Genomic DNA, 24,529 nt, shown 5'->3' on the forward strand with positions numbered 1-24,529 from the left:
GGGAAAAATGCAAAGTACTACATCTGGGCAATAAAAATGAAAAAAGCATATACAGAATGGGAGGAATAGAGCTAAGCAACAGTACATGTGAAAAAGACTTAGGTATACTAATAGATCATAGACTGAACATGAGTCAACAGTGTGATGCAGCAGCAAAAAAGGCAAATACAATTCTGGGATGTATTAACAGAAGCATACAGTCTAGATCACGTGAAGTCATTATCGGTCTTTACTCCTCTTTGGTCAGACCTCATCTGGAATACTGTGTACAGTTTTGGGCACCACATTTTAAAAAAGACATAGACAAACTGGAGCAAGTTCAGAGAAGAGCGACCAGAATGGTGACTGGTCTGCAAACCATGTCCTATGAGAAACGGTTGCAGGATTTGGGAATGTTTAGCTTGCAAAAAAGAAGACTGAGAGGAGACTTAATAGCTGTCTACAAATATGTCAAGGGCTGTCACATTGTAGAAGGATCATCTTTATTCTCATTTGCACAAGGAAAGACTAGAAGCAATGGGATGAAACTAAATGGGAGGAGACACAGATTAGATATTAGAAAAAACGTTTTGACAGTTAGGGTGATTAATGAGTGGAACAGGCTGCCACGAGAGGTGGTGAGTTCCCCTTCAATGGACGTCTTCAAACAGAGGCTGGACAGACATCTGTCTGAGATGATCTAGTGAATCCTGCTTTGAGCAGGGGATTGGACCAGATGACCCAGGAGGTCCCTTCCAACTCTACCATTCTATGATTCTATGATTCTATGATTTCTGAGGCCACCAAGGTGTTTGTCTCTCTCCATAAGGCTGGAACATATCCGACTGTATTTGATGGCTTGGCTGTAGACAATAGAATTTTTTATGTGTTTTGGATGAAAACTGTTGCTCAGACTCCATCCAGGTGATTAAAATCTCGTCAATGTAGTTAGCTATGAAAAGATTTGCATACTGTGGAGCCATTTTACTTCCCATTGCTGTACCAGTCTCCTGTAGCTATATGTTGTTCTCAAATTCAAAGTCATTGTGGGTAAGGAAGAATTTTGTAAGTTTCACCCCTGAATCAGTATCAATTCCTAATTTTTCCATTAAGACTTTGCAGGCATCTAATCCATCCTAGTGTGGGATATTAGAGTACAAAGATTCCACATCCATGGTGGCCAGTATGGTTCCTTCTGGTAGAGGAACTATTTCTGCTAGTTTATTCAATAGGTCTGTTGTGTCCTGAATGTAGCTGGCTGTATCCTTTACCAGGGGTTTAAGAATACTCTTTACCCATCCAGATACTTGCTCAGTAAGGGTGCCCACACATGAAATATTTGGTCTTCCTGTATTTCCAGATTTGTGGCTTTTGGGAAGCATATAGAATGTCGCTATTCTTGGATTCTCTTACGGATTTGTCAGGCAGACAAGACACCTTTAGTTCCTTGTAGTAGCCCTGTGTAGGGTCAGACTCCAATTTTTTGTAGTAGTGTAGTAGCGTGTGTCCATCAGTTGTCCGTTTGCTTCCTTTACGTAGTCTGATGTGTCCATCATCACTATTGCACCACCCTTTTCAGCAAGTATAATGATGATTTCTTTGTTGGTTTTCAAAGATTGTATGGCCTTTCTCTCCTAGGTACTGATGTTGGATGCTTCTCTCTTGTTTGTGTCTATGATGATGGATTTTATCAAATGTCTGAAAGGAGTCTATATATGTATCCAAATGAAGGTTGCGTCCAGGTGGAGGTGTCTAGTCTGATCTCTTCTTGGTTGTGAAGATCCCCCTTCCTGCAGTTTGGGTGGGTTCTGAATCTTCTGTATCATTGAAATATTCCCTCAGGCGCAGTCTCCTGATGTAATTGTATATACCCTGTATACACACACACACACACACACAGTATCTGTATTATTTTGTGTGTGTATTATTAATGTTTATAGCTGAAGAGCCCAGATCTAAACCTGCAAATGCGCCGCCTCTGGTGTCCTTTTTCCTGAAGCCTACCGCTGGGAGATCAATGTGCAGAGCGTGGACTCCGCTTCTGCTTCGCACTGCTGACATTTTCCTCAGATCAATGGCTTGTGTCTTGCACTGCCGGGAAACCCCTACTCCCAGCCCATGGCCAGCAGCATCGCCCCACTCCTGCCGCCGCTAGCTTCCTTAAGCGGTTAACCTTCCTCCTATCATATACCCACCTCAACCAACTATTACTATTTGCCAAATTCAGCTTTACTAACTAGCAGCAGCAGGAGGAATTCTGGAAAGTCAGTCTACGAAGATCAGTGATGGTGCCGGTGGACTACTATTGTGTGACGTCTGGCAGTGGAAGTCATCAACCATACGATTGTGACCACAATGGCAGGAAAGAATGAATCGCAGAGCAGCTGAGGGAAGAGAGACGAGCTGCCTAGCTTGACGTCAGATGCCGGAATGGTGTCTCTTTTTCTGAGACAGGCAAAGGAGGATGAAAAGCGGTGAAAACGGTCAGCGTGGGCAAGAAGCCTGAGCTTACCACTGATTCGCTGACGTATACTGCTCCGCATCCATGCTCCATCTGGAGATGAGTATATGCGCATGAATAGTGGTAAGCTTTAGTAAAAAAAAATCACACATGGTGCTTTTTCTTCTGGACACTACTGATGGCAGAAAAAAGTACCTGCTTTTCATGGACTCTGTAAATTTACTGATGGTTGGAAACCCAGTCTATATCTCCCAGCCTGGACGTAACTACAGGTCCCAGAGGACACAAAACTCAAACTTCACCCAGCATCGCCCGCAACGAGAGTGCGGCGCTGTCTGGCAACAGAAGCAAAAGCTGGAAGGGCAGGCACTGATACAGATGTCACAGTATCCCCCCATCTTACGAAGGACCTCTGGATCCTTAGGGCCAGGCTGATCTCGAAAGGATCAGTGTTCTCTTTTGATCAGGTTGTTGTCATTAATGTTAGTAGCTAAAACTTATAATCTTTCCTCTGGTCCATAACCATTCCAATGAAAAAGGTATTAAAGAGCTCTGTTCACGTACACTGCCCCTGACCAAGACAGGAAAAGAAGAATTACTGAAAGGGTGAACAGGCGAATATAAATTTTTGTTGATATGGCGCCAACATATTTCGAAGCACTTTACAATTAATAGGGAAATATACAAAGACATTACAAAGTTACACATAGTTCAACAGTTACAGGAGAAGGGCCCTGATCACAAGCTACTAATTATAAGGAAATAGGGGGACACAATAGATATAATGATAGCTAGACCTTACATGACAAGCACTTTTTAATAAGTAGGGGTTATGAGATAACTTAAGACTGCCCCTGACCAAGACAGGAAAAGGAGAATTACTGATAGGATGAACAGGCGAACATATATTTTTGTTTATATGGCACCAACATATTTCGAAGCACTTTACAATAAAGCAGGGAAATATACAAACAATAAAGACATTACAAAGTTACACATAGTTCAGCAGTTACAGGAGAAGTGAGGGCCCTGATCACAAGCTTACAATCTATAAGGAAATAGGGGGAAACAGGGGAGAGACAATAGATAAAAAGCGCTCGTCATGTAAGGTCAGTCATCATTATAATATGTAGGGGTTATGATATAAAGCAGCATGAGCCGTCATCTGTCAGTATCTGTACAGTTACCAAGTGCTACTGGGTGCATGGAGGATGTGGAGACAGATAAATAGGAGGGACCAGATTCTGAGAAAATTTTAGAAAGGGGGAACAGTGAAGAAGTAGATTAGTGGAATGAGGTTATAAGAGATGTGTTTTTCAAGCATGCTTAAAAATTTGGGGGCTAGATATTTATCGGATGATCTGGAGTACTAGATTCCTGAAAACCGGCACAGCACACGAGAAGTTTTGGAGATGGAAGTGGGAGGTTTCGATTTTGGAGGAGGTTAGTCCTAAATCACTTACAAAATGGAAAGCACGGGTCGGGTGATTCACAAAGGGAAGGAATGTATGGTGGTGCCAAACTGTGGAGAGCTTTGTGGGTGAAAGAGATATGTTTATATTGTACTCTGCAGTGGAAGGGTAACCAATGCAATAACTGACATAAGGAGGAGGCATCGGTGCAGCGGCTGGACAGAAATACAACTACGGCTGACGCATTCAGGATGAATTGGAGATCAGAAAGTTTGGTAAGAGGGAGAACGATCAGTAGAGATTTGCAGTAGTCCAGAAGAAAATGAATAAGAGCAATAGTAAAAGATTTTGCAGTTTCAAAGGTGAGAATAGGCTGGATTTTGGAGCAGTTTTTAAGATAAAGATAACATGAGCGAGTGAGTGATTGGATATAGGGAATGAAAAAAAGTTGTGTGTCAAACATGATCCCAAGTCAGCGAGCATTCTGCTTGGGAGTTATGGTTGAACCACCCAAGGCAATTTCAACATGAGGTAAAAGGTTGGTTAGTAGAAGTAGGGAATGTGAGAAGGACAGTTTTGGAGAGATTCAGTTTCAGATAGAGGAAGGACATGATGTTAGAGACAGCAGACAAACAATCCCTGGTCTTTTATACTAAGGTGGGAGTGATGCCAGGAGAAGAGATATATAATTGTGTGCCATCAGTATGTAGATAGTAGTGTTGAGCCACCCCCGTAGTGTTCGAGTTCGGTTCGGTTCGTCGAACACCCGTGTGTTCGCCGAACTGTTCGTCGAACTGTTCGTCGAACACCTTCGAACACCGTTAAAACCAATGGCAGGCAAACAAAAACACATAGAAACACATAGAAAACACCTTCAAAGGTGTCCAAAAGCTGACAAACTGCTCAGAAGACACAACTAACACATGGAAAAGTGACAAGTACATATAGTCATGCGAAAAGAAAAGAGGTGGAGGAGTAAAAGGAGGGGGAGACACAGATATAGGCATGTCATGCCCTTCTAAAATCCAAAAAGTGAGAAGCCGAGACGGCCAGTCCGCTCCTGCCCGTGCCACCTCCGTGTCGCCGGGTTTGTGCCAGAGCCGCGGTGAACCCTGACGGCCAGCCCCCCTCTCCCAATACTGGTGCCTGTCCGCTGGTGGGTCGAGAGAGCCCCCCTGTGGTGGAGGCAGCTCTAAGCTTTTTAATTTAAATTGTCCCTCTAATTTGAATGAATACACTTTAAATCCATTTACAAGGATCTATTGGAGGGCAAGTCTCATGCCAGCAGCCGCGTAATTCCAGCTCCAGTAGCGTCCACTAAAGCTGCTGCAGTTAAAAAGCTTTTATAAGGATCGAGCTCGGCTGTCCACCGCAAGGCATCCTAGTGCCAGTCCCAGCCCCTATGCCTTGGGGTGCCTCCTGATGCTCTTCACTAAGTATCCCGTGGTCCCGAAGCATTTCCTTTGAAAAAATTAAGTGTCCAAACTACAGGTGGTGTAGCTTGCTTAACAGCCGGGATAATCCGCTGACTAGCAGACACTGCTACTAGGCACAAAGTATTTCCTGGGCTAGATGCAGTTAAAAATTTGTAAGTAGATACTCTCGTTGGATGCTGAGAAAGCATTCCATAGAGTCTCCTGGCACGCCATATATGATTCTCTTAAAAAGCTTGGGGTAGGGGTCTAGGGGACCCTTTTATAGCCAAAATCACGGCCCTGTATCACAATACGTCACCTAGGCTGAAGATAAATGGAACTGTAGCACCGAGGGCTCGGTTGCTACAGACGTATTGCACCTCACCCAGAGGTGTGATATCTCACTCTCAGATAAGGATGGAGTGTGGATCAGGACCCGACACCTGCATGCATTACACCACATTGCCGTGGGGCAGGGCGACCAATATGCCCCTGAGATGGGCACGACAGTCCCTGTCCCTGGCTGGAGTGGGGGGAGGGAACACTGAGGAAGGGGAACCCTGCAGTGCAGGAGCAGGGAGGAAGCAGTTCCTGGGTGCATTGAGAAGGGAGTATAAAAGGTGGGCACCATCTTAGTTCAGTGCAGAGAAGTCTGAGCAGAAGTGGCAGGGAGCAGGGGCTCTGCATGAGCTCTGCTCCGGAGGCGGGCCTAGTAACAGAGGCCCAGGCCTGCAAGAGGGAGAAGGAAGGAAGAGGAGCGGAGAAGGCTCCAGGAACGAGGAATGAAGGGATCCCAGGGGTGCGGACGGGCGAGTCGCCACCGCACGCCCGAATCCACCTGCGTGGAGGGGTCAGGCCAAAGGGGGAGACCGGTCCCCGAACTAGTGGAGGCAGGAAACGACCCTCAGCTAGAAACCGGAGGCTCTGACATTTTATGTGGCGCAGCCCCTTGCTCCACCCGCTAGGAAGGCACCACATAGGGTCAGGGAAACTGGCGCCAAGTTTACCAAGAGGAGGCCCGAGGCAGCCGGACAGAAGTGTTGGTAAGAAAGGCCAGACAAAGGACACACAAAGGGGGTCCTGTGAAGCGCTCCAAAGTTATCTGGGAGTTGTCTGAGCCCCTCACCTGGTGAGCACAGTACGACGTGGGCAGCCGTTACCTGCAGACGTGGTCTGGATAATAAGAACTGTGAGTAAAGGCCCTGAACTGCATCACTGACTCCGTGTCGTTACTGCTGCTGCCCTGCACCATCACCCCCATCCTCCGCATACACTGCCCTGAGGCTATACTCCTCCCGTGGGGAGTTATGCTACGCTCTGCTGCACCCACAACACCAGCCTCAGCGGTCTGCCCTGTAGCGGCGGTTCACTCTGACCGCAATCCACGGGTGGCGTAGTCGGACATTTAAACATCAAAACCACATAAATAGTTCCGCCACTGGTTTGACCGCCCTGAGCCACGGAACCGGATCGCCGCCACGAAGACTACAACCACCAGCATCCACCAAAAAGGGTCCGGCTCCGGGTGTCCCAAGGCCCAGGGGGTGCGTCAGAACATTTTCATCACCTTTCACAATCACCAATGGGACAAGGCAGGGATGTCCTCTGTCCCCTCTCTTATACATCCTAGTGACGGAGCACCTGCTCTCATCAATTCGCCATAACCCCAATATTAGGTGGATTGAGGTGGGAGGCACCGAGTACAAGTGCTCTCTATTTGCTGATGATGTCCTAGTATATATCACTCAATCACATATATCCATCCCTGCTGTTATGGCTGAAATAGATCACTTTGTTACATGGTAAAATTTTAAAATCAATGCAGCGAAGTCTGAGGCCCTCGATGTCTCCCTCCCTAAATCCATATAGGATTCCATCCAGTCCAACTTTCCCTTTGCCTGGCCCTCACAGGGTATCAAATACTTAGGAATTCCTATTCATAGAGACCTCTCCCATCTATGTTATCTTAATTTTGGGCCCTTTATTGAACAATTCCATACAGACCACGGTTGGCAAGTTAGAACTGTAAGATTCACTACGTGAACCACTGGTGTTTTGTGGAAAAGCACATGTACACCGCGTTCCAAATTATTATGCAAAAAGTGTTTAGGAGTGATAAGGGAAGAATTTGTTTGTTTGTCAGTTAAACTCATTGATGGTGATGTGTGTCAGGGCTCTTTATATCACTGTAAGCAATTGCAGACACCTGTGCTAATTAGTTTGGCAGGTGTGTCCAATGAAAGGCAAGACTACTTAAGAAGGCTCTCTCACATTATTAAGCAGCCTACATTTTCTGCCAAAATGGGAAAGAAAAAGGATGTGTCGGCTGCTGAGAAGCAACAAATTGTGGTGTGTTTAGGTCAAGGCATGACTACAATCAACATTGTGCGATGATCAGGATGAAGTGTCTTGGCAATCAAGAAGTATGTAGCTGATTCACAGTACACACGTGTGCGTGCTGATAAGGGCAAATTGAGGACTCTTTCCTACAGGCAATTACGTCAGGTTGAAAGAGCAGCGGCAAAAAAGCCTTGTCATAGCAGCAGACAAGTTTTTGAAGCTGCTTGTGCCTCCAACGTCCCCCGAACAACAAGATGCAGGGTCCTTCAGAGGTTTGCAGCTGTGCATACGCCATCCTGTCGACCTCCTCTATCCACTTCACACAAGCAGAAACGGCTCCAGTGGGCCAAACATTACATGAAGACTGATTTCAAAACTGTTTTGTTCACGGATGAGTGCCGTGCAGCGCTCGATGGTCCAGATGAATGGAGTGGAGGATGGCTGGTTGATGGACACCCCACGCAAACACGGCTACAGCGCCAACAAGGAGGAGGTGGAGTAATGTTTTGGGCTGGAATCATGGGGAGAGAGATTGTCGGCCCCTTTAGGATCCCTGAAGGCGCTAAAGATGAACTCCATAATGTATGTGGATTTTCTCAAACAGCACTTCCTGCCATGGTTCAAGAAGAAGAACCGTGTATTTCACAGCAAGATCATTTTTCTGCATGATAATGCACCATCTCATGCTGCACATAAAACATCTGCATCTCTGGCTGATATGGGCATAAAAGGGGACAAACTTATGGTGTGACCCCCATGCTCCCCTGACCTCTACCCCATTCAGAACCTTTGGAGCATCATTAAAAGGAGTGTCTATGATGGCGGGAGGCAGTTCACATCTAAGCAACAGCTCTGGGAGGGTATTCTGTCCTCATGCAAAACAATTGAAGCAGAAACCATCCAAAACCTGACAAATTCAATGGACGAGAGAGTTCAGAAGCTCCTTTCGAACAAGGGGTCCTATGTGAAAATGTAACATCACCTAGAATAAAGTTTTGAGTTGAAAACTGTTTGATTTCAGTTTCTAACAACCTGCTAATGCTTATAATTTCAAAAATGACCATTTTTTTGGTCTTTATTAAAATGAAAAGGTTGATCGAAAAGTTTGGGGGATCTAAGAGTGTGGCAACCCAGTAGTCATGATTACTTCGAATTCTGACAATATGAGGGTCATGCTGCAGGTAGTGCAGCAAGAAGGCACTTATGTGTCTTGCGCATCTCGGAGCCCCAAAATTATTTTCCGGGCTAGATGCAGCTAAAAATTATTTTTAATTTTAAATCTGGTGAAGCTTATTATAGATGGCCTAATAGGATCAGTGCTGCACACTGCTACAAAGCCCAAATTATTTTCCAGTCAAGATACAGATAAACATGATTAGTAATTTGAAAGCTTAAAACGGTTGGTAGGGTGATTTTAACCAATCATCAAGCTTTTACTCTCCCCAGGATGACACAGGGGTAGAAAAGTCGTTTCGGATCCATGATTTGTTCATCTTTATGAACGTGAGTCTGTCTACATTATCAGTGGAGAGCCGCGTGCGCTTATCTGTCAGCACACCACCAGCAGCGCTGAACACACGTTCAGACAGAACGCTGGCTGCGGGGCATGACAAGATCTCCAAGGCGTAAGTGGCTAGCTCCGGCCATTTATCCAGATTGGAAGCCCAAAAAGAGCAAGGGTCCAGTGACACAGTCGTGGCTTCAATGTTTACTTGGAGATACTCCTGTACCATCGTCTCTAGGCGTTGACTATGTGTCAGACTTCTTGTCTCCTGTGGCCTTGCAAAGGATGGGCTAAAAAAGTGGTGAAATGATTCCGCAAAATTGATGTTACCAGCAGATACTGTGGTTCTGTTACGGTTTGAGTGCTGAACACTTGACGGTCCCACGGTTGGCAAGTTGGAACTGTGAGATTCACTACGTGCACCACTGGTATTTTGTGGAAAAGCACATGTAAGATTCTGCAACAGTCTCTGCTGATACTCCTGCATGCGTGCATCCCTTTCTATGGCAGGAATAATTTCTGCAAATTTACTTTTGTACCGGGGATCTAACAGTGTGGCAACCCAGTAGTCAGGATTATTTCTAATTCTCACAATTCGAGGGTCATGTTGCAGGTAGTGCAGCAAGAAGGCACTCATGTGTGTTGCGCATCCAGGAGCACCAAGTCCCTGTTGTGTTGGTGGCGAGGTAACAATCATGCTTCCTTCCTCTGTCCTCTCCCCCCAACCTCGCACAACAGAAATGTGATCAAGGTCTCCCTCATCTGATGAGTCTTCCATCAGTTCGTCCTCCACTTCTTCCTGGGCTCCTGCACCTTCCTCACTAGTTTGGCTGCTACCATGCGCCCTGGTTAAACCATCTCCCCCACCCTCACATGCCTGCCGCCTTGGTGCTGCCGACCGTCTGGACCTTGCAGATGTTAGCCCTTCCGCATACAACTCCTCCTCCTCTACTTCCTCCACCTTCTCTTGTGCCACCACCTGACTCCGAATTCTGTTTAACATGTGCTCCAGCATGTAAATCACCGGAATAGTCATGCTGATAATGGCATCGTCAGCACTAAACATCTTCGTCGCCATTTCAAAACTGTGCAGAAGGGTGCATAGGTCCCTGATCTGAGACCACTCCTCCAGCGTGATTTGCCCCACCTCTGAATCTCGTTGGCCCAGGCTATACGTCAGAACGTATTGCACCAGGGCTTGTCGGTGCTGCCACAGTCGCTGCAACATGTGCAGAGTTGAATTCCACCGGGTAGGCACATCGCATTTTAGCCGGTGAAGTGGCAGGCCCAACGACTTCTGTAGAGATGTAAGTCGCTGAGCTGCGGGATGCGAACGGCGGAAGTGAGCACACAGCGACCGTGCCCTCTGCAGAAGGCCATCTAGTCTGGGATAGTGGGCTAAAAATTGCTGGACAACCAGGTTCAACACGTGAGCCATACAAGGCACGTGTGTGACATTGCCCCGGCGAAGGGCCGCACCCAGGTTTGCAGCATTGTCGCACACGGCCTTCCCTGGTTTCAGGTCCAGTGGAGACAACCATTCATGAAATTGGTTCTCCAGAGCTGACCACAACTCCTCAGCTGTGTGACTCACATTTCCCAGACATTTCAATGTAAAAACCGCCTGATGACGTTGAGCCCTACTGCCAGCATAGTAAGGAGGTGTGCAGGATCCCTTCTGCGCAGTTAGAAAGCTTGTGGCATGACCAGACAGGCTTTGGGTGCAGGTGGAAGACCGAGAGGAGGTTGAGGAGGCAGAAGCAGTGGAGGAAAAATGACATAAAGAGGATTGACGCACAACTCGTGGGGACGGCAAGACTTGGACAGCAGCCCCTTGTCCTGCTGTCACCATAGTTACCCAGTGCCCAGTCAGCGACATGTAACGCCCCTGTCCATGCCTACTCGTCCAAGTGTCTGTGGTGAAATGCACCCTGTCACACACAGAGTTTCTCAAAGAAGCGGTGATGTTGTGTGCGACATGCTGGTGGAGCGCAGGCACACCTTTCTTTGAGAAGTAGTGCCGACTGGGCATCTGGTACTGGGGCACTGCGACGGACACAAGGTCTCGAAAATCCTCTGTGTCCACCAGGCGGAAAGGCAGCATTTCTGTAGCCAAGAGCTTGCAGATGGTGAAATTCAACCTCTTAGCTTTCTCATGGCTAGGAGGAAATGGTCTTTTACTTGTCCACATCTGAGGGTCCGAGGGCTGGCTATTGTGCTTAGACGGGGTTGATAAGGGTGTCCCCGGCAAACTGCCGGTCTGTGAGGAAGATGCAGGCGGACATGTTAGGTTGCCTTGATCCAAAGGTGGTGCTATCGATGTCGGACAGCGCTCAAGACCAGCTGGTGTTACCACCTCCAAAGAAAATGATGACCTGCCAATCACGCTGGCTGTTGCGGGTAAAGAGGTGGCAGGTCTGCGCCCCAAAACAGGTGTGACTGCTGTCCCCCCAGTCACAGAGGATGAAGAGGCCGCGGATGCACAAGATATGGCAGACGGTGGTTGTCCCGGCCGGCTAGACCGCATTGTAGCACACTGAGCTTCCCACTGCAACTTATGCTTCATGTCCATGTGCCGGTTCATGCATGAAGTACTCAAACTATGTATTTTTTGGCCTCTACTTAGCTTTTGCTGACAAATGTTACAGATAACACGAGTTGGGTCATCTTTATCGATCTGAAAAAATGCCCAGGCTATGCAAGGCTTAGCACCCATGCGACCTGAAGAGCCACCACGACTTGTGGTGAGAGGCAGAGTTGTGTTTGAGGATGCAGTTGTTGACGTGCTTCCAGTACTACGTCTCTGTCCAGGAAGGCGCAACCTGACCTCGTCGTCACTAGCATCTTCCTCCACCTCCTCTGCTGACCTCATCTCTTGGCTGACTGTGGGTTGACAGTAAGTGGGATCTCCGACCTCATCATCATCACCCTGTGCGTTATCACACCCGTCGTCCTCAGAGCCAACCTGTTCCTGCCCTGACAAAAAACTAAAGTTGTCGCTCCAATCAGGTATTTGAGTCTTATCATCGTCTTCCTCATTGTCTCCACCAACAGGAGTTACAGTTTGGGAATGAGGGTCTACATTATGGTCAGAACCTTCTGCGTCTGGTCCTGGATCCGACTCATAAAGATTCTGGGCATCAGTGCAGATCATTTCTTCGTCTGGATTCACAGAAGCGCTGGAGTCGACCTCTGATTCCCAGGCTATAGTATGAGTAAACAGCTCTGCAGACTCAACCATCTGTTCTACCTCATACTCAGACGGGCAGCTGGAGATTTGGGAGCTGTGAGGAAGCAAGTGCGATTTGGGTGACACCTTTGAGGACTGGAGTATTTGTGATGTTGAAGTTGATGTGGAGGAGAGCCCACTTAAAGGAGCACTTGATATCCGTTGAAGCACCTGCTGTTTTTGTGCCTCATCTGGAATTTGTAGCGAGTGGCGTGGCCGTAAGAAAGGGATCTTATCACATTGTCCGCTAAAAGAAGTAGACATTTTAGTTTGGCTGGAAGATGGTCTTTCTTCTGCACCTACCCCACGGACACAACCTTTTTTCCCCTTCCCAACACGCCTATTCCCCTTTCCACCAGCAGCAGGCCTTTTTCCACTCATTTTGGTGGTTAACTAATTCACAACTCTGGAGTTGTTTGCACAAAAAAACAATGGATGGTAACCGAGCAGAGCTGAGTGGCCAAACTGTGGTATTAGGCCAAAACAATTGGCTGGGTTAGATGCAGAAAAAAATTATTTTTAATTTGCAACCTGATGGAGGTCAGTATAGATGGACTAATAGACCAAGTCCCACACACCGCTAGAAGCCCAAATATTTTTTCAGAGCTAGATGCAGAAATTTTTTTTATTCAATTTGCAACCTGATGGAGGTCAGTATAGATGGACTAATAGACCAAGTCCCACACACTGCTAGAAGCCCAAATATTTTTTCAGAGCTAGATGCAGAAAAAAATTATTTTTAATTTGCAACCTGATGGAGGTTAGTATAGATGGACTAATAGACCAAGTCCCACACACTGCTAGAAGCCCAAATATTTTTTCAGAGCTAGATGCAGAAAAAAATTATTTTTAATTTGCAACCTGATGGAGGTCAGTATAGATGGACTAATAGACCAAGTCCCACACACCGCTAGAAGCCCAAATATTTTTTCAGAGCTAGATGCAGAAAAAAATTATATTCAATTTGCAACCTGCTGGACGTCAGTATAGAAGGACTAATAGAACAAGTCCCACACACTGCTAGAAGCCCAAATATTTTTTCAGAGCTAAATGAAGAAGAAAATTTTTTTATTCAATTTGCAACCTGATGGAGGTCAGTATAGATGGACTAATAGACCAAGTCCCACACACTGCTAGAAGCCCAAATATTTTTTCAGAGCTAGATGCAGAAAAAAATTATTTTTAATTTGCAACCTGATGGAGGTCAGTATAGATGGACTAATAGACCAAGTCCCACACACTGCTAGAAGCCCAAATATTTTTTCAGAGCTAGATGCAGAAAAAAATTATTTTTAATTTGCAACCTGATGGAGGTCAGTATAGATGGACTAATAGACCAAGTCCCACACACCGCTAGAAGCCCAAATATTTTTTCAGAGCTAGATGCAGAAAAAAATTATATTCAATTTGCAACCTGCTGGACGTCAGTATAGAAGGACTAATAGAACAAGTCCCACATACTGCTAGAAGCCCAAATATTTTTTCAGAGCTAAATGAAGAAGAAATTTTTTTTATTCAATTTGCAACCTGATGGAGGTCAGTATAGATGGACTAATAGACCAAGTCCCACACACTGCTAGAAGCCCAAATATTTTTTCAGAGCTAGATGCAGAAAAAAAATATTTTTAATTTGCAACCTGATGGAGGTCAGTATAGATGGACTAATAGACCAAGTCCCACACACTGCTAGAAGCCCAAATATTTTTTCAGAGCTAGATGCAGAAAAAAATTATTTTTAATTTGCAACCTGATGGAGGTCAGTATAGATGGACTAATAGACCAAGTCCCACACACCGCTAGAAGCCCAAATATTTTTTCAGAGCTAGATGCAGAAAAAAATTATATTCAATTTGCAACCTGCTGGACGTCAGTATAGAAGGACTAATAGAACAAGTCCCACACACTGCTAGAAGCCCAAATATTTTTTCAGAGCTAAATGAAGAAAAAAATTATTTTTAATTTGCAACCTGATGGAGGTCAGTATAGATGGACTAATAGACCAAGTCCCACACACTGCTAGAAGCCCAAATATTTTTTCAGAGCTAGATGCAGAAAAAAATTATTTTTAATTTGCAACCTGATGGAGGTCAGTATAGATGGACTAATAGACCAAGTCCCACACACCGCTAGAAGCCCAAATATTTTTTCAGAGCTAGATGCAGAAAATTTTTTTATTCAATTTGCAACCTGATGGAGGTCAGTATAGATGGACTAATAGACCAAGTCCCACACACTGCTAGAAGCCCAAATATTTTTTCAGAGCTAGATGCAGAAAAAAATTATTTTTAATTTGCAACCTGATGGAGGTCAGTATAGATGGACTAATAGACCAAGTCCCACACACTGCTAGAAGCCCAAATATTTTTTCAGAGCTAGATGCAGAAAAAAATTATTTTTAATTTGCAACCTGATGGAGGTCAGTATAGATGGACTAATAGAACAAGTCCCACACGCTGCTAGAAGCCCAAATATTTTTTCAGAGATAAATGAAGAAAAAAATTATTTTTAATTTGCAACCTGATGGAGGTCAGTATAGATGGACTAATAGACCAAGTCCCACACACTGCTAGAAGCCCAAATATTTTTTCAGAGCTAGATGCAGAAAAAAATTATTTTTAATTTGCAACCTGATGGAGGTCAGTATAGATGGACTAATAGACCAAGTCCCACACACCGCTAGAAGCCCAAATATTTTTTCAGAGCTAGATGCAGAAAAAAATTATATTCAGTTTGCAACCTGATGGAGGTCAGTATAGATGGACTAATAGAATGATGCTATGCCCAAAAGATTTTACTTCACTAGGTGCAGTAAAAAAATTGGTATTCTATACACAGGTGGTATATCTTGCAACACAGATAGGCTACTCCACTGACTAACACACTCTGCTATAGGCCAAAAAGGATTAGCTTTGCTAGATTCAGCCAAATACTGTGAAAAAAACTTGCACAGCACTGGCACAGACCTGCCTGGCAAAAACTGATAGGAACTGATGTAACCTAGTCCTGAAAAGGACTCCAATTACAATTAGTCTTTACTCCCACAATCTATCTATTTAAGAGCACAGACCTGCCTGATAAAAGTCGTAGGAAATGCTGTAACCTAGTCCTTAAAAGGACTGCAATCACAACTATTCCCTACTCCCAAGCTATCTGTATATTTGTGCGAAAATTGGCTTGAAATTAACAAGGTATAGCGCACACAGCAACAGCGGTGCCGTCTAACACGCAGCTGCAGCAGTGAGAAAATGGTGGCGACGGGGAAAATGGCTTGGTCTTATAGGGCAAGGACATGTGACATACACTGCCAATCACACATGCCCTTGCTTGTGTGAAAAAAAGCACTTCGCTCCGTGTGTGCGCTGCTGATAGGCTGACAGATTGCACCTCCCCACTGCAAATGCGGGAAAGAGAAAAAAAAATGGAGATCTTCATTGTTCCTGCAGAGATCCATCCCCTGCCCCTCCCCCCGCCCCGCTGTACACTCAAACTGCGTATTAACATTAATTTTCATCATTACTGAGAAAAAATCCAGTTATGATTTTGGTGCACGAACAGTTATCGAACATAACCTCGAACAGCCGAATTTTTCTCAAATCGTTCGTGTTCGCCGACCGGCTCGAACACCGCCCAAAACAGCTCGAATTTGAGATTGGCGAACAGTTCGAGTAGAACAACGCTCATCTCTAGTAGATAGTACTGGAAACCGAATCTGCAGATAATTTATCCAAAAGGGGCAGTGTATAGAGAGAAGACAAAAGAGCCTAGGATCAAACCCAGAGGAACTTCAACAGTAAGTGGAAGCTTAGAGGAATAAGAGCCAATACAGTAAAGGAGTTGCCAGAAAGGTAGGAGGAGAACCAAGAGAGAAAGGTGTCCATGAGGCCAATATAGCAAAGCATAGTGGGGAGGAGCTGATGGTCTATGTGAGGAGCTGCCTTTTTACTAAGGACTTTTCCAGCACGGAGCACCGATTTTCGTGGATCTTATTGTTGTGTTTTCTTGCTGTGTTTTATTGTTCTGCTTGCTCATCAGTATGTGCACTAATTTCACTTGTAAAGTGTTCAGCATTACAGTAATCTCATTAGTATATCAGGAGCGTTAAGCCATTGTTCAAACAGCGACTACGCCCATTGTGTGTGTTGACATTAGATCCCGCAGAGCCGTCACCACAGGGAGTATCACATGCAGACCCAGGTGATGGGTGCCACCTGAGAAAAATACCTACCCTACTGCACACTTAGTTTTGGGAGGAGGGTGAAAGCAGTTCTGCCCATTCAGGGGGCTGATCCCAGTGAAAGAGAAGAAGCCACATGTTTAGTGAGGAGTTGGTGGAATGTTGTCGAAGGGAGAGAATCTAATCTGAGGACCTGGACCATGGATGGATCGATGGAATATGGAGATCAGTACTGACTGAGCTGGATAAACTTGCTACAGTTGTGGGATATGTCGTTAGGATTTAAACTTTCTTAAAGGACTGTTACTACTTGTGCTTCCATCGTTTTATCTGTCATATGGAGGATTGTGGACTGACAATTGTATTTTAGACATTAACTTGGAATTGCTGTATTACCATGGATATAAGGAATAAAATATTGTTGCAACGTTAACCTGCCTAGGTGATTATTAGAACCCACAATCTCAGATCTTCACAGTCCACAGTATCAAATGCTGCAGAGACCCAAGATAATCAGCAGGGAGTAGTGACCACTGGATTAATAAATGGTTAGAGGCTTTAGTAAGGTCAATTTCAGTATAGTGTAAAGAATTGAAACAGGTTTGTAAATGGTCAACAAAAAAGTAAATGACAGATAATGGATTAGACAAGAATGTACCAACCATTCCAGGAGATTGGGGACTGTAAATAGCTGTGCAGTTCTGGTGGAAGAATGTTTTTAGGTAAAGGGCTTATGATGGCTTGTTGGACTGAGGAAACATGGCATCCCTTAAGAAAGAGAGAGGTTAAATATTTTAGTTAGGCAGGAAGTGAGTGTCAGGAGAGGGACTAAAGCAGATGTGAGGGGATAGGATCATTGGTGCAGATTCTAGGGCAAAAAGAAGTGAGGAGCCTAATAAATACTTATTGTCTGACAAGATCAAAGGTGGAAAGTGAACTTGAGGAGTGGCAGGGAAAGAGATCGAAGCTCGGAGAAAAATTGTGCGAAAATGTCTTGACGGATATGTTTGATTTTTTTCCTTGGAAATAAGTGGTCAGATCGACAGTACTGAGGTTGATGACAGGGTCCTGTACTTGAAGGCTCAGGAGTGAGTGGAAAGTTTCCAAGAGTTGTTTTGGATTGTCGGATAGTGATGGTATGAGAGTGGTGGAGCATGATTGTTTGGATCATGGAGAGGAGAGTTAAACGTTTTGAGAATGAACTTATCATGAATGAAGTCTTCTGCTAAAAGTGATTTTTCTCCACTGACTTGGCATACCTTAAGCACTGCTGGAGAAAACGTGTCTGCAGCATGTGCCAGGGTTGCCGTTGTTTGTCTCTAGTTGTTGTAGCAGGTGCTGGCTGGGCTTGCTTAGAGTTAAGTGACTTTATGCTTGGCACTTTTGAAGAAGTGGCGCTATTGCTTGAAGGCCCACTTAATTGCCAATAATTCAGGATTACTGATTGTTGAGTGAGAGACGAGGTATCTTCTGATAACACTGCTCCAAATCCAACCTTAGTCACTCCTCACCTGTGCAGTTATCTCTAAGAATCTCCTCTTTCCGCTGCTCATCACCCTTCACATATGTCTCTGTAGTATCAATAGGAGTGATATCTTTACCCTGAAACAAAAATTGTAAAAGTCAAAGACAGATGGAGACGTTGCGTGGAATGATTTAGAAGAACAGAAAAAATCATTTAACAAGATAACCAAAAATGACAAGATGGCAGTAGTTATCAAATAGCTGCAGGTTTTCTGTATAAATCCAGACTGTCAGCTCCTAATTCTAACCAGCAGTCTCTGTAACCAGAAAATTGTGAGATGTTTCAGACATCATCTAATGTCTATGATCAGCTTTACATCCAATTCAAAAGAGCTGCAGACCAGCAATGCTGCGAGTATAAAACACTAGAGTATGCAATGCTGGTTATAAGAGAATACCAGACGTGATGGTGCTCAACTGTGCAGCAATACAATCTTCAAAAATTACGAGAGTATAAAAAAGGGTGTCACTCACCACTGGCGCATTGTTTTGTGATTATTATACCAAGATCATATGGTCGAGTTTCAAAATGCCACAAAAATATAATTGCAAATGTCGGGACCACTGGCGTACCCATTGCGGTACTAGTTGCCTGGATATTCCAGGGGTGCGCAAATTGAAAGGAATTATGTCCCGAAACAAAGTATAAGTATTTACATATAAACATCAATAGTTAACGCTCGATATTATTATTCTCCAACCGATGTCTTACAGCCTGTATACCGGCACCCTGTGGGATGTGGATGTACAGGCTCTCGATGTTGATCGTTGCCATATGGAATCCTTCTTGCTAATTAAGCTGGGCCAGAATTTGTAAAAAAAAATCCTACGTCCTGTATATACAAGGAGTTTTCTCAACCAATGGGCGTAACATCCAGTCCAAGTATTGGGATAGCAGTAACTACAGTACCTCTATTACATGACGTACAGGTGGATTGTCTATACATTTATGGATTTTGGTAATAAAATACCAATATGATTTTAGGAAATTCTATTATTCTGTTTTCAAAATTGTGTGATAATACCTCTCTCAACTCCTTGGCTTAATAATGATCGCAATCGTTCCTTATTGCAACGTGTGGGATCTGAACTTAAAGATATATAGGTATTTTTATCATTTAATTGTCGATTGGCTTCAGCCGTATATTATGCATGGGACAGGGGAAACTCACACGGGTGGAAAAAAGGTGATTCCCGTAGATAAATAAGAAAGGGTTCTTTACAGTTAGAGCAGTCAGACTGTGGAATACCCTGCTACAAGAGCTAGTAATGGCAGGCGCTGGACAGGAGAGAGTTACAGAGGGTCAGCCCTGCAGCTGGGCAGGGGAAAGTTACAGAGGGTCAGCCCTGCAGCTGGACAAGGGAGAGTTACAGAGGGTCAGCCCTGCAGCTGGGCAGGGGAGAGTTACAGAGGGTCAGCCCTGCAGCTGGGCAGGGGAGAGTTACAGAGGGTCAGCCCTGCAGCTGTGGGGAGAGTTACAGAGGGTCAGCCCTGCATCTGGGCAGGGGAGAGTAACAGAGGGTCAGCGCTGCAGCTGGACAGGAGAGAGTTACAGAGAGTCAGCCCTGCAGCTGGGCAGGGGAGAGTTACAGAGGGTCAGCCCTGCAGCTGGATAGGGGAAAGTTACAGAGGGTCAGCCCTGCAGCTGGACAAGGGAGAGCTACAGAGGGTCAGCCCTGCAGCTGGGCAGGGGAGAGTTACAGAGGGTCAGCCCTGCAGCTGGGCAGGGGAGAGTTACAGAGGGTCAGCCCTGCAGCTGGGCACGGGAGAGTTACAGAGGATCAGTCCTGCAGCTGGGCAGGAGAGAGTTACAGAGAGTAAGCCCTGCAGCTGGGCAGGAGAGAGTTACAGAGGGTCAGCCCTGCAGCTGTGGGGAGAGTTACAGAGGGTCAGCCCTGCATCTGGGCAGGGGAGCGTAACAGAGGGTCAGCCCTGCAGCTGGGCAGGGGAGAGTTACAGAGGGTCAACCCTGCAGCTGGTCAGGGGAGAGTTACAGAGGGTCAGCCCTGCAGCTGGACAGGGGAGAGTTACAGAGGGTCAGCCCTGCAGCTGGGCAGGAGAGAGTTACAGAGGGTCAGCCCTGCAGCTGGGCAGAGGAGAGTTACAGAGGATCAGCGCTGCAGCTGGGCAGGAGAGCGTTACAGAGGATCAGCACTGCAGCTGGGCTTGGGGGGACAGAGGGTCAGCACTGCAGCAGGGCAGGAGAGAGTTACAGAGGGTCAGCCCTGCAGCTGGGCAGGGGAGAGTTACAGAGGGTCAGCCCTGCAGCTGGGCAGGGGAGAGTTACAGAGGGTCAGCCCTGCAGCTGGACAGGGGAAAGTTACAGAGGGCCAACCCTGCAGCTGGTCAGGGGAGAGTTACAGAGGGTCAGCCCTGCAGCTGGGCAGGGGAGAGTTACAGAGGGTCAGCACTGCAGCTGGGCAGGGGAGAGCTACAGAGGGTCAGCCCTGCAGCTGGGCAAGGGAGAGTTACACAGGGTCAGCCCTGCAGATGGGCAGGGGGAAGTTACAGAGGGTCAGCCCTGCATCCATCCAATTTAGTCAAAAATTGGTTAGCAAAGAAAAATGTTCGACTGTTTCAATGGCCAAGCCAATCACCTGATCTACACCCTATAGAGCACCTTTGGGATGAGTTAGGGTGATGAGTTGGGACCCGTACCCATAGCAATAAAGATGAGTTGTTGGCAGATTTGCCATGGAAATCCATGGAAAGGAGCTAGATCCCTCAAGATGTCTTGAATACCTTAGTGGCTTCAATGCCCCGTCGGTGTGGTGCAGTAATTAAAGCAAGAGGTTACGCTAAAAATACTACGTTATGGCATTGTAAACAATGAGTTACTCTCTATGTTGTGATCAATAAATAGTATATGCAAATTTTTGTCAGTCAGTTTTCTTAAATTAAATGATCATAACTATATTCAAAAGCATTTTGGTAAAATTAAGGTCTTACATGATGACAACTTCATGCACTTTCAATTTATTACCAGGAAAATGGCATCACAACAACCAGACAGAATTAATCAAACTTTTTAAAAAAATGCAAACTTTTGGTCGCCACTGTATGACAAGGGACTAAAGAGGAAGGAATTGGAATGGTGTGTAGAAAATTTTCCATATTGTGAAGGAAACGTCATAAAGTTGTGTGCCCGCTACTGTATATGATCTCCATCAAATTATTGTTTAGTAAAAAGTTTATTTTTGACTGATGGTCTCCCTCATTGAACTGTCAACCATCTGGTTCTGACCAACCAAAGTCATCGGTATGCATGCAAACATGTGGCCTGCAAGGGCGTAGTCCCCCCATAGCACAAGTCCACACACCTAGACAGGACCCCTACCTTCATGTAACCTGCCGGGACATCAGAGACGAGTACCTCCCCCATATCTACTTTCCCGCCCCACGTTACAATTAGCATAGTTGGCAGAATCGAGTCTTGCAGCCTGAAGAGTTAAGTGATGCGGGGAAGACTTGAATTGCATGGAGGATAGCGACCGTTACGCGGTCTAAAGTGGTGCTGGGCACAATCTTTGTAATGACGGTTAGTGGCACATCATGGGGATACAGGGGACAAAAGGGCACAAAGGACTGTCAAGCTGTCCAGAGGTTACACCTGCCGGAGGGAGTATCAGGACTGGAAGTACCAGCTTAAAGTGAGAAGTGGCCTATGCAGTAAAACGAAGAGAAAAAAAAAGCCCAGACCAGTAAAGTGTGACTGAAGAAACCAAAGGTGTAGCTGTGACATAGTATGACGAGCGGCGATACAGACCACGGCATTTGTAAGTGGAAGCGAATACAATCAGAAACGGGAGCGAAGAGTAAGGTTGTTCACCCAAGGGGCACAAGGTGGTGCAGAGGACCCAAGCCGGCTAGCTCTCCTGCGGGAGAAGCAGGAGCTTACTCCGGGGATCTGGACAGGAACAAGGTGGCTCCAGCAATAGGACGGGGCCTGAAGGAAGGATGTGGCCTACAACTCCGGGCGTCCCAATAATTGAGGAAGGGAGAACAAGGGTCCAGCAGCTAGTCAGCGCGGGATTGTACCCGAGCTAGAAATATGTTGGTGGGCACCTTGCCAAAAGCTACGGAGAGTTAGACTCCCGAGGGGAAGCTCATAGCTATGATCTGCAGCGCGAACATGGGTTCATCTATGCATTCAGGACTGATTACCATATTGACATGAAGAAGAATATGGTAGGGACTAGTCACTTGCCTGGGAGGTTGAACGACCTCACACCAGGTACGCGAGTGAACTTCCTCAAGATGGATGGCCCGCGTGGATGGTATGCGACCAGTGTGGTGCGTGAGGGTAGGTCACTTCTGTACGTATGTGAGAACTAAAGAAGGTCTGGGAACGAAACATGGAGGCCAGTTAGTTTGGGGGTACAACAACCATTCCATCAGTGGAGCATAGAGGGATGCCCTCACTGGCGCAAGGATCAGTCATCGTCCAGGTTATGGCCAGAGTCCTGGATCATGTTCACATGGTTATGGCCAGAGAAGGCGCAAGGAAGGGAGTCGTCTCTGCGTTCCCACAAGAGAGAGGTTGGTCGGTGAAGGAAGATGGAGTCGGAGGTTGAAACAGGCCAAGGTATCAGTGACAGAGAAGTTAAGTACCGGCCATACTGGCAATATACTGTAGTTCCCTGGAGGGGAAAGAAAACGCGGAACCGCAGGTTGAGAATAGGACTCTTGCTAACTGGAATGTAGTACTGAGCTGGGTTGTGGTGAAGTAAAGAGGAACGGTAAATATATAGGACAAGCAAGTAAAGATGAAGGAATTGGATCTGTGTGTGTGTAAAATACTCAGTATTGTGAAGGAACCATTCATAAAGTTGTGTGCCTGCTATCTACTGTATATGACCTCCACCAAATTATCGTTTAGTAAAAAATTTATTTTTGACTGGTGGTCTCCCTCATTGAACTGTCAACAATCTGGTCCTGTCCAATCAAAAGTCATCGGTAACAAGCGGCCTGCAAGGGCATAGCGCTCCCATAGCGCAAGTCCACACACCTAGCCCGGACCCCTACCTTCATGTAACCTGTCAAGGCGTCAGAGACAAGAACCTCATCTGTGCCTACCGCCCCAATGCCATGTTACAAGACCCCTATACTGGAGGCAATCCATGGATTCATGCTGCATGCACAATATTCTGACCCTCCCATCAGCACAGTGTAACAGAAATCTCATCCGAGCAGATGAGGTTTTCCACTGCTCTGTGAAATAATTGTTACTTTCTTTTGCTCAGTGAATTTTTTTTCTTATTGTTTTGTTGGAAAGCAATGGCACTGGAACTGGTCATCTGCTGCTATAGCCCAATTGTGAAAGGAATAATGAGTGCATCCGGATACATTAGCATTCATTTGCAATTTGTATGACTGTGCTCCACCTGTACTAAGAACAATTCTTGGTGTCTTCATTGAGGAGTTGCTTATATCCATAAGATCTAATATTACTGGAAGTTTTTCTTTTTTAATAACATTCTTCGTATACTCTTGACATCATTGTAGGTAAAAACCCCATAATCTCGCAGTGATGACCTTGTGCAAAGTCATTCAGATTGCTTAATCTTCACATTCTGAAAACTGATCATTTCATATTGCACATTGAGGTCATGTGTCTAATAAGTTACAGATGGGAAAGGGCTGCTGCCTAATTTCCACACACTGAACCTCCAGTTGGGAAAGAGCAGATGTCTCAAATTGGCCATTTAGTAAAAAATACTGGTGGATAAAACAAGACTAAACACAAGACCTCCACAACATCCACACATTATAGGGGATTTTTCATGACACCTTCTCTCCATCTACCTGATGATCCTGAGGAACATTATGATTTTCTTGTTTACAGTCCTGTGGAAGAAGAGGATGGGGACATCTGTCTGGTGTTGTCCTCTTACTGGATGGATCTGTAGGAAACACATATAGGACTGAATTCATTCTTCACATACAGATACAGGTGCTTCACAAAATTAGAATATCCTCAAACATGTAATTTATTTCAGTTCTTCAAAAGAAAAAGTGAAACTCCTATATTATATACAGTCATTACAAACAGAGTGATCTATTTCAAGTGTTTATTTCTGTTAGTGTTGATGATTATGGCTTACAGCCAATGAAAACACAAAAGTCATTATCTCAGTAAATTAGAATACTTTATAACACCAGCTTTAAAAATGTTTTTAAAATCCAAAATGTTGGCCTACTGAAATGTATGTTCAGTAAATGCGCTCAATACCTGGTCGGGGCTCCTTTTGCATCAATTACTGCATCAATGCGGTGTGGCATGGAGGAGATCAGCCTGTGGCACTGCTGATGTGTTATGGAAGCCCAGGTTGCTTTGATAGCAGCCTTCAGCTCATCTGCAATGTTGGGTCTGGTGTCTCTCATCTTCCTCTTGACAATACCTCATAGAGAACCATAGATTCTCTATGGGGTTAAGGTCAGGCGAGTTTGCTGGCCAATCAAGCACAGTGATACTGTTATTTTTAAACCA

General features: G+C 45.4%; 1 protein-coding gene across 2 annotated transcripts in view; it reads right to left on the reverse strand.

Annotated features, from left to right (window-relative positions):
• LOC141272055 (uncharacterized) overlaps positions 1 to 24,529 on the reverse strand; it is a 64,381-nt gene that overhangs the window by 10,036 nt on the left and 29,816 nt on the right. For both annotated transcript variants that reach the window (XM_073682352.1, XM_073682350.1), the window contains exons 5-6: positions 23,845 to 23,942; positions 18,026 to 18,116 (exon numbers count right to left, since the gene is read on the reverse strand). In XM_073682352.1, the coding sequence (XP_073538453.1) occupies positions 18,026 to 18,116; positions 23,845 to 23,942 (189 nt within the window). The remainder of the gene's footprint in view (positions 1 to 18,025; positions 18,117 to 23,844; positions 23,943 to 24,529) is intronic.

Source organism: Phyllobates terribilis, unplaced genomic scaffold, assembly GCF_046119375.1.
Source record: "Phyllobates terribilis strain yellow unplaced genomic scaffold, ASM4611937v1 Scaffold_5__5_contigs__length_657084704, whole genome shotgun sequence".
Lineage (NCBI taxonomy): Eukaryota > Metazoa > Chordata > Amphibia > Anura > Dendrobatidae > Phyllobates > Phyllobates terribilis.